General features: G+C 54.4%; 1 protein-coding gene and 1 non-coding gene across 2 annotated transcripts; both read left to right on the forward strand.

The window, feature by feature from the left end:
* Window positions 1-406: 406 nt before the first annotated feature.
* On the forward strand, window positions 407-5759 carry C1H15orf39 (chromosome 1 C15orf39 homolog). The gene is given in 3 exon segments (XM_049778638.1): window positions 407-610; window positions 612-3213; window positions 5096-5759. Coding segments are annotated over 3 exon segments (3111 nt in total). The 5' UTR covers window positions 407-448; the 3' UTR covers window positions 5443-5759.
* A 3006-nt stretch (window positions 5760-8765) lies between these two features.
* Window positions 8766-8956, forward strand: LOC126033792 (U2 spliceosomal RNA). The gene has a single exon (XR_007504503.1). It is a non-coding gene; the product is annotated as a U2 spliceosomal RNA (small nuclear RNA).
* Window positions 8957-10687: the final 1731 nt, after the last annotated feature.

The raw sequence follows: 10687 nt of genomic DNA on the forward strand, positions 1-10687 counted from the left end.
GGGGGACCATATGGGACACCGGGATTCGAACCAACCACCTTTGGTCCTGGATCGGCTGCTTGCAAGGCAAACACGGCTGTGCTATCTCTCCGGGCCCCTATATGGTCTTTTTAGCAGTGCCAGGAGCAGTACCTGAGTGCAGAGCCAGGAGTAACTCCTGAGCATCTTGCCAGGTGTGGCCCCAAAACAAAGAGACAGAGAAGGAAGGAAGGCACTTTGTGGATTATATGGCTTACACTTGTTGATTTATTCCTGGATGGTCTTTATTGAATGTTTGCTAAGTGCCAAGTTGTTGCCTTGGCGAGCACCTGTGGGTTCAGTAGCTGGGATTCAGACCTGAAACATTCTGACCTCACTGCCTCAACATTCTGACCTCACTGCCTCTTCCTCTCCTCCAGGTCAGCAGTGGAATAGCAGGAGCCCCAGAAGGCTTGAAGTCTTGACAGTGATGGCAGAGAAGCGACCCCTGGGTGCGCTGGGCCCCATGATGTACGGCAAATTGCCTCGGCTGGAGGCTGACTCGGGGCCTGGACGCAGCCTGCCCCCCTTTGTCGGGAACCAGGATCCCTGCAGCTACAAGAGTGCTTACTTCTCCTGCCCCATGGGGGCCCCCCCCCAAAGCAGGATCTGAGCGCTTAGCCTCCTGGACTTCATATCCACCTTTGTACCCTAATAGCGTGACTGGATCGCCACTACGGACAGACAACCTGCTGGCCAGCTGCTTGCTCTATCGCCCTCCCCCGGATAATTCAGAGAAGGGGCAGGACCCCAGTCCCATGGAGCTGCTCCCCTTCGGCCCCCAGCCTCCTCCTTACCCGGGCCCCCAACTCGCAGCACCCAAACCTGTCTACCGCAACCCCCTCTATTATGGGCTCTCTACTTGTTTGGGCGAAGGGGCAGCGAAGAGGCCACTGGATGTTGATTGGACACTGGTGACGGGGCCCCTACTACCCCCAACAGATCCTACTTGTTCTCTGACCCCAACTTCTGGCAAAGGTCAGCCTCTTGATGGCAGCTTCTTCCGGGGACTGCCTTCTGGTGCACCTGGCAAAGAGCCTTCGGTAGGTTTCTCTCCGTGCCAGGCATTCCTGGAGAAGTACCGTACCATCCACCACAGTGCCAGCCTTCTTACCTCCAAGTACACAGCTCCTTACCCTGCAGACCCCAAACAGGCACTGTCTGAGGGGCCCCCAAGTCCTTGGACACAGCTACCCCCACCTTTGGGGCCAACTTGTCAGGATGCAGTGGCTGCCCACTACCCACTGCCCCACCCTGCACAGGCCCTCCCTTACCCCCCAGCTTGCCGCCACCCCGACAAGCAGAGTGGATATGGCCCTGTACTCCCCCTGCAGCCTCTGGGAACCCACAAGGGGCCCGGGTACCAGGCAGGGGCATTGAGCAACCCCTACTTGAGGCCGCAGGCAGCCCAGAACCCCTATGTAACCCCACTGGGGCTGGATTCATATTCGTACCCCTCTACCCCTCTCCCGGCCCACTCCCCAGGACTCAAGCTGGAGCCAGCCCTTGCTTCTCGGTGCTCCCTGGACTATGCCCCCCAGACGCTGGGCTTTCCTTATGCCCGGGATGAGCCCCATCTCTATGGCACATCCCCTGGGCTTAGGGGGACCCCACCTTCCCAGAACAATGTGCAGGCTACGCCTCAGCCCAGTGCCTTCCAGCAAGCAGGCCCGCCTCTGCCCGCCACCCAGCCTTGCCAGGAATCCATGAAGCCCAAAGAGAAGCCACGCCCTGTGGGTGAGGAGGAGCCCTGGCTGCCCAGCTGTGGGAGAGAGCCACGCCCAGCCCCATCCAATGAACACCCTGGCGCACCCATTGTCATCAGGGACAGCCCTCTCCCCACCACTCCACCAGCACTTCTGCCCTGTGCTCAGGCTCAGGCGCGCCAGCCCCCACCGCCTACTGAGGGGACACTGCCTCCCAGCTCGCCACCCATGCCCATCATCGACAATGTCTTCAGCCTTGCTCCCTACCGAGACTACCTGGATGTGCAGCCCCGGGAGGCACCTTCGAAGCCCAGCACTGAGCCCAGGATTGAGCCTAGCACTGAGCCCAGCACTGAGCCCAGCCAGAGCCTTGACGGGCACTGTGGGGAGACCCTGGCTGGTGCAGAGACCAAGATCCCTGCGCGGCCGCCTTGCTCGCTGAGGGAGGAAGTGGCCCTGGACTTGAGTGTGAAGAAACCCCTCATAGAAGCACCTCTTTTCAAGACTCCAAGTCCTGGGGTGCATGTCAAGGCCTTGGAAGCCATAAGTGAGCCCAGCATGGACAGTATGATGGTGTCAGACTTGCCCGAATTGAAAAAAATTAGCACGGAGGCTCCTGGGATGCCAGGGGCCCCAGAGGCGGGCCCCAGGACCAACTTCCACAGCTCTGTGGCCTTCATGTTTCGGAAATTCAAGATTCTTCGACCAGTGCCCTCGCCTGGAGACACAGCGCCAGCAGCCCCTTCTGGGCCTACCCAAACTGCCCCAACCACCCAGCCGGCCCCAGCCCCTACAGCAGCGGCCCTTGGGCTGCCCGTTCTCACTCAGCCCTTGCCCATGACTTGCTTCAACTTGGCTGTGCCCAGCAATCCTGCCTTCAACATGGCTGTGCCCAGCAATCCTGCCCCCGCAGTTGCCTCGCCCACCCCTGCATCTGCTCCACTCATCTTGCCCAGCCTGGCTCCATCGTCTTCCACGCTGCCTCCCTCTAAGGACTCCCTTGAGCAGCGTTTCACCGGACTGCACACCTCCTTGTGCGATGCCATCTCGGGCTCCGTAGCCCATTCTCCGCCTGAGAAGTTGAGGGAGTGGCTGGAGACAACAGGACCCTGGGGCCAGGCAGCGTGGCAGGAAGGCCAGGGCGTGCAGGGACTGCTGGGCAAACTGCTTTCGCAGCTGCAGAGCTTTCTGTGCACCAAGCAATGCCCGTTCCCGCATGTGGTGCGTGCTGGTGCCATCTTCGTGCCCATCCACCTGGTGAAGGAGCGCCTGTTCCCACGCCTGCCGCCTGCCTCTGTGGACCATGTACTGCAGGAACACCGCGTGGAGCTGCGGCCCACGACACTCTCAGAGGAGCGTGCGCTGCGGGAGCACGCCCTGCGTGGCTGCACCTTGCGCATGCTTAAGCTGCTGGCACTGCGCCAGCTGCCTGACATCTACCCCGACCTGCTGGGCCTGCAGTGGCGAGACTGTGTGCGCCGCCAGCTTGGTGAGCATGGGGTAGCACCCGTAGCTGCCGAAACTGTGAGAGCGAGTGACAGGTGTGTGGGCCCTGCGAGTGGTCACAGATATGGGCTGGAGGGACCGGGGTAGGGGACCATGGATGATCGCTCAGACCTGAGATCTGAGTGCCTTCTCTTCTGTCCTGTCTCCATGGAAGGTTGCCCGGTTTCCCCCACTACAGCTCTGCCCTCTCCATCTTGCTATTGCCTTCTGGGGCCACTGTGGACAGTGTGTGTTTGGGGTACAGTGGATGGATGCAGCTCTGAGTTCCCAGTCTTGGAGTTGTAATTCTTTTTTTTTTTTTTCTTTTGGTTTTGGGTCACACCCGGCAACGCTCAGGGGTTACTCCTGGCTCTGCTCAGAAATCGCCCCTGGCAGGCACGGGGGAATCATATAGGATGCCGGGATTCGAACCACCATGCTTCTGCATGCAAGCAAACGCTTTACCTCCATGCTGTCTCTCTGGCCCAGAGTTGTAATTCTTTTCTTTTTTTTTTTTTTTGGGCCACACCCGGTGATGCTCAGGGGTTACTCCTGGCTATGCGCTCAGAAGTCGCTCCTGGCTTGGGGGACCATATGGGACACCGGGGGATCGAACCGCGGTCCATCCAAGGCTAGCGCAGGCAAGGCAGGCACCTTACCTCTAGCGCCACCGCCCGGCCCCAGAGTTGTAATTCTTGATGCCAACTTGGGATTCACCCCTCCGGGCATCCCTCTGTGATGCTCCCTAAAACCTTTGCCCTCCTCCCTTTGAACTTGCTGTTAGAGCTCTGAGGAATAGGTGGTGTCTGACAAAGGGACTCTTTAAGGCCCTTCTGTATAGGTACCGGGTTTGGTTTTGCTTTTGTTGTTGGGCTCACCCTGGTTGTACTCAGAGCTTTTTTACTACTGGCTCTTTGCCCAGGGACCACTCTTGTCGGATTTGGGGGGGGACCTGTATTGCCTGGTATAGAACCAGGTTGGTTACTTGTAAAACAAGCACCTTTTTTTTGGGGGGGGGGTGTCACACCCGGCAGCGCTAAGGGGTTACTCCTGGCTCTACGCTCAAAAATCGCTCCTGCCAGGCTCAGGGGACCATATGAGATGCCGAATTCAAACCACTGTCCTTCCTGAATCGGCTGTGTCAAAGGCAAACATGCAAGCACCTTACATATTACACTATCTCTCCAGCCTACAGTGGGCTTTTGAGCCAGGCCAGGGGCTGTTTTATGGGGAATGTCAGGGTTAAGCTGTCTGCGCACTAGGCATACAGTGTCTTGTCACCTGTTCCTCACATTCATGCTGCCCCTATTTTCTATTAGTTGTGTGGGCCATGCAGTAAGGGGGTTAACCTTGAACATGTGGACTCTTCCTTGGGCCACAGGCAACTTTTGGGGGTGCTCTCATTGGCAAAGCTGTGGTGTCTGGTGAATAGTAAGCACTCCCTTTGACTCAAAGGCTGGTGACAGCATATGGTCATGTGTGGGGAAGATTTGAGTGTCTGGAACACAAGCGTTTGTGGTCTGACCAGTATGTTCCTTTTTTATTTTTGTTTTTGGCCACACCCAGTGGTGTTCAAGATTACTCCTCACAAACTCAGGGGACCATAGTGGATGCCAGGATCAAACCCCGGTCAGCTCTGTAAAAGGCAAACTCCTTACCCTCTGTGCTATTGTTCCAGCCCCAGTATGCTCTTTTTGTTTTGTTTTGGGGTCACACCCAGCAATGCTCATGGTTATTATTATTTATTGCTCTGCTCAGAAATTACTCCTGGTGGTGCTTGGAAATTATACTGGGTGCCTGAGATTAAACCTGGTTTGCTAGTCACAAGGCAAGCACCTTACTCATCGCGCTATTACTCTAGTTATTTTTTATTTTCTTGTTTTTAGGTGACATTGACCCTGAGACTGAGTCTGTGACTCCGTCAGAGCCCAATCTGACCAGAGAAGAACCAGAGAGCTTTGCCTCTTGGAAGTCATCTGCCTCCAAGGCCAAGAAACCAGGAAGGAAGCCACCACCTGTGGGCCCCGAAAAAGCTGAGGGGGCTTCCCGAGGCACCTCCCCACCCCCCGTTACCAGTCTGCCTGCCCCTACATTGAAGGCCCGCTTCCGTAGCCTGCTGGAAACTGCCTGGCTCAATGGCCTGGCACTGCCCACATGGGGCCACAAGACTAATGTGCCGGATCGGACTACATCCCGTGCTCCACTGCTGGGTGGCCAGAGTCATCCCCTGTAACCCTGATTGGTGGCACTGTTGGGTAGCTGACTGTTGGGGTCACTCTATTCCACCCCCGCCTGTCCCCACAGTGGATCTAAGAACCCTGGAGCCTTGTGACCGATTGGACGTTGGTGACCCAGGACTCCGTCCTATCTCTTAGAGCAGCACATGTGGGGCCTCAGAGCACTTGGATATGGATGCTGACTCCTGGGTCCCTCTTGTATCACTGGGGCCACCTACAGGCCCCTTTGTAAGATAAAGACAGCACAGCCTACCTCATGGATTTGGTGATGCCTGACAATCTCCACTATGGTTTGTTCCCCACACCTGCCCCAGGCCAGGCCTGGGTATCATCCTCCAGGGCCTGCATCTAAAAGTGTGTGCTGGTCCTGGTTGGCTTTGGGAATTGGAGTGGTGCATGACTGGTCCTTGTGAAGGCCCAGGGTTCACAGCCCTGGCACTTGGAATTGGGCCATTATGCTCAAACTCGAGCTCCCTGGGGGAGCCTATTGTGGGGTGCAGGCACAGCCAGGGCACCCCCTGAATATCCCAGAAGGACCCCGTCATATCTCTCCGCTGTAGTGTCCCAAAAAAAGTCGTGTTTGCTGGAATGCCAGCAGGAATGAGAGGCAGAGTAACTGCTCTGCTTTGGGAGTTTCCTGAAGACATTAGCAGAACCCAGGACTGAGTCAGATAATGTCTAATAGGGCCTCGGCAGGTTAAGAGGCCATGAACATTAAAGCTTGTATAGATGGTTTTGCATCTGGGTCTCAGCTCTATATTTGTGGGTGATTGGTATTAGGGCCAGGAACTTGAGCCTACATGCTGTTAAGTGTCTCCCCTTCCCCCAATCTAGATACTGGTCCCCTGATCAGGGACAGCTGCTCCCTTCAATCCCAAGGAGGCACATTCCCTGGTCTGAGACTGAGCCAGGGCCCCTATGCATCCCTTCCATCTGCTTCTCCCATGGTCTCCCTTGGGGCATTTGCTGTGCCCTCACTTTGGTGACAATGGGATTATAGCAGTCTCCTTGTCTGCAGGTCTCTCCATCGTCACACGTGGTTCACCCTGGACTGAAGATGGAGCTTAGAGCAGAAAGATGAGAGATTACTGCTGCTAGCATTATTCTAGATATGAGTCATCCATCATCTGTGCCTACTTTACAATGAGCCTTGATTGTAGGTCTGGGAAACAGCTAGGACACTCAGGGCTAGTACTCTCCTCTTCAGGCTTACACTGGAGCTCTTAGGAGGAGGCACCTTCGCAGATAAGGGAGAAGAACTGTGTTGTCTAGGGAAAAAAAACAATTTTGAAAAAATAGTAATCTCTTACGGTGCAAGGCTCTGCCTCTGAGCCACACCTTGGGGGCCCTACATCAACTTGTGACTTCTTGGCTTCTGTAGCTCCTCCCATCCCCACACCCTAGTGATGATATCTTGCTAGGCCAGGTGGACCCTGCTGGGCCTGAGGGATTTATTTGTAAGGTGGTGTTTGCCCTGAAGGTGGGAGATGGAGAGGGCAGTAGGCAACCTAGTTACAGTTCAGTTGGCCTTGGTGTGTGGAGCAGTGGTAGGAGTGTCTTCCCGGAGGCTTGGCAGGAGACATCCCTGCTGGTTAAGGGCCCTGTGCTCTGGGGACTCCTGGGCCTAGGTGTGCTTATGTGCAAATGGGGTTGCTATCTCGGGTGGCGAACAAGTTCGACACAAAGAGCCAAAATTTTAAACAGGGTCAGAGAGCGACACCATGCAGTGACCTGCCAAAACAGACACACAAAAGCATCTAATTTTAACAATAATATATTAAACACATTGCATTTTGCCACTTTGAGGGTAAAAATCCTGCAGTGATGGGCCCGGAGAGATAGCACAGCTGCGTTTGCCTTGCAAGCAGCCGATCCAGGACCAAAGGTGGTTGGTTTGAATCCCGGTGTCCCGTATGGTCCCCCGTGCCAGCCAGGAGCTATTTCTGAGCAGACAGCCAGGAGTAACCCCTGAGCACCGCCGGGTGTGGCCCAAAAACCAAAAAAAAAATAATAATAATAATAATAATAATAATAATCCTGCAGTGATGGTGAGGGTGTGCTTCGTCCTCCACACTAAGAACTAATGACAACATGTGACACACGGGTCACCCCCGCTTGCTGGCCCATGCAGTTGTTTCTGAGGGATGGGAGACGGGAGAACGCAGCCTGGGGTATGACTACGCGCTCGGAGATCTCTCCTCAGAGGTCCCGCCTCAGAAGCAGCAGAACAAAATTCAAACTTTGCAAAGAGCCACAGTATACAAAAGAATGATAGGAGGCAAAGAGCCGCGTTCATTTTGGTCGGGAGCTGCGTGTTTGCCACCCCTGCTATATCTGAAGGCATCCCAGCACCTGTTGCCTGTCCCCATATCCCTCTGGCCTTGGGGTTCAAGGAGGAAACAAAGTTGGAGCTACATGGGAGCCCCTTTCTTATAGGACCTGGTGCTGCTGCTGCTGGGATTCATATAGTGGGCAGTTGGGGCTCATAGTTTCCCATATAGCTTTTCTGAGGGTTGTGGTGACTCAGCTGGAAGTGGGCTGGGGTCAGCAGGAGGGCTTTGTGCTAGGGGGGCTGTGTGGCTGCCATACACTGGGTATGTTTCCTTTATCAGCTGAGGGGGGCAAAATGCCCCCATAGGGGAGCAAGGAACTCTACCTGGGGGCCAGAGTGATAGTACATGCATAGAATACTTGACTTGCACGTGGTCGACCCTGATTCGATCCCTGGGATCCCATATGGTTGCCTGAACACCAGTGGGTATGGCTCTAAACAAACAAAAAAAATAGGACTACCTGTAAGTGGTCTCCCCTTATTGTGCAGCCACTGGAATGGGTGCAGCAGAACCTTTGCTTCAGGACCTGGGTAGGAAAGTGGATCTGGCTTAACCCCTCCCAGCTTGGCCCACAGGGCAGAGTTAGGAGGACACTAAGGCCTCTCCTGGGGGTACCTGAGGCAGAGCAAGAGGCTGGGGATTGGGGGCTTATCAGTTGCATGTCTCTAGGAGGCAGGTCTGCAGAGAGATGACGAAGAAGCCTCACAGATACTGAGGGCCTCTAGGAGGAGATAGGCCAGGCTTGGCACCCCTCCTCCCCACAGACTGCTTGGAGGGGAGCCTAGGTCCCAAGGGATAGGGGGAATGCAGGAACCTGAGACTGCGGTGGCGGGGAGGCATCATTGGACTGGTGATCAGGGTAGCACTGACTGTGGTGGGGCACATCTCCGCTTTCCAGCCCTTGACCTTTTCATACAGAGCACAGAGCTTGAAACATGATGTTACACCATCACTTGGTCTGGGGCAGCCCTGAAGAAAGTAGTTGTATCGCTTCTTGGCCTCTTGGCTAAGATCAAGTGTAGTATCTGTTCTTATCAGTTTAATATCTGATACATCGTCTATCCGACAACAATATATTAAATGGATTTTTGGCATTAGGAACTGGAATAGGAGCTTGCTCCATCCATTCCACGCATCGACCAAATATTGCAGTGCCTCCAGGAACTGTGCGCACCCCCGCTTCAGGGGGAATAATGATTGTTAAAAGAAAGACTTAATAGAACAAACTGTTCTCCACCAGGAGCTGTGAAAATTGAATGATAGCTGTGGTTCTTGTTAAAGAACCCAAAACAACTTAGAGCTTAATGGCTGTTAGTCAACTATGATTTATAGTTTAAGTTACGTTTAAAAAAAAAAAAGAAAGTAGTTGTCACCTACATGGTTGGATTGGGCCTGGAAGGAGGACCAGCACAAATATCGGGGACTTAGGGGCCCTCTCTTATGGTCTTCTGGATCCCTGAGCTCAGCATGAATTGGGGGCCCTCTTGTTTACTCTTTCACCACCACCTGGGTGAAGAGTTGCAGAGGTCTGAGGGTGACTATCAGCTGGGGGTTAGGAGGGCACAAAGCCTCAATTTCTACACCAGCCTGTTGGGTCTCCCCTTGAGATTCATTTCCCTCCCTCCCTTCACCCTATCACTTTCACAGCTCTGCTCAGCACCATCCCCTACCCCTGCCAAAGTTCCTGGGACTTTGGGCTGGTCTTGTCCTCATGGTGCCATGGATGAACCAGCCCTGGAACTGTAGTTGCACTTCATAGGGCACCAGTGCCACCTTTTCCTCTAGTGCTATAGGGGTCCAGCCGGCCTCTCCCTCCTGATGTTCTCAACAGTCCCTCACTTAGCCCACTGCCTGGTGTCATGTGCACTGATCAGGGCTGACCTTTGCCAATGGTCTCTGAACACCATGGTGTTGGAGACATGGCCCATACAGTACAGCAGATTTCTTCCCTCTACCCACTTTGTTCCCAGTTACTTCTAGGAGTAATCCCCCAAAGTAGGATTATTATGAAGGGCATATGAGGGTCATGGGCACATGTGACTCCCTGGCCATGTGATCCTGCTGATGTCCATATTTCTTTCACAGATGCTGTCAGGGGTACCTTTCCTGCTGGGATGGAGGTGAGGGATGCAGAGGTTGGGATAGAAGTTTGGGACCTAGGGAGCCTCAAGTAATCCTATATGATCTCTGCAAAGTCTGCTGGCCTGGGCCAGGGAGAAGGCTGAAGGTCCGTGACAGTTCCATGGCCAGTAGTGAAGTACTGGGAACAAGCTCCCAATCTCCAAGTCAGAAATCGTCCCCATCTACCCACCTCCCAAAAACAAGCTTGCTACTCTATTCTGACCTCTCTAATGGAATAGGGATACTGTCTACCATGTGTGTTTTTAGGGTTCCAGTTTGCCTTTGTACTGTAGAGCTGCAAGCATCATGGGGGCATGGCAGAGCTTGAGGATGAAACCCATGTCCTGTCTTAAGAGGGTGATGGGGTGGGGCTCAGCAGTAGCCACTGACCTCACTCCACAGGTTTTGGAGTGGTGATTCTCCACCACGGTTCCAGAGGGAAGAAGACAAGCAGGTAAGAAGCTCTAGCATCTGCAGAAAGGGGGTACCAGGCTTTGGGGGCCTAAAACATTAAACCAGTCCACTGGTGCCCAGGAACAATTGGGGTGGGAGTGGGTCCCTGAATTCTATTCCAGAAAGTGTTTCTGACCAAGTGCTGAACTGATGTCCCCTTGGGGTGATACCAGAGTCCCCGAGGGAAGATCCAGAACTTCCTGTGGGACTGGTCCAGGGTGAGGCTGACTCTCTTGCCCTGACTCTGTGGGGTAGGTCTTGCTACTGATATGGACTGAGATCCCAGCCAGTGAGATAAAAGTCCGCCCCACCCCCAACACCAGCTTCTCCTACT

The sequence above is a fragment of the Suncus etruscus genome, chromosome 1, assembly GCF_024139225.1.
Source record: "Suncus etruscus isolate mSunEtr1 chromosome 1, mSunEtr1.pri.cur, whole genome shotgun sequence".
In the NCBI taxonomy this organism is placed as follows: Eukaryota; Metazoa; Chordata; class Mammalia; order Eulipotyphla; family Soricidae; genus Suncus; species Suncus etruscus.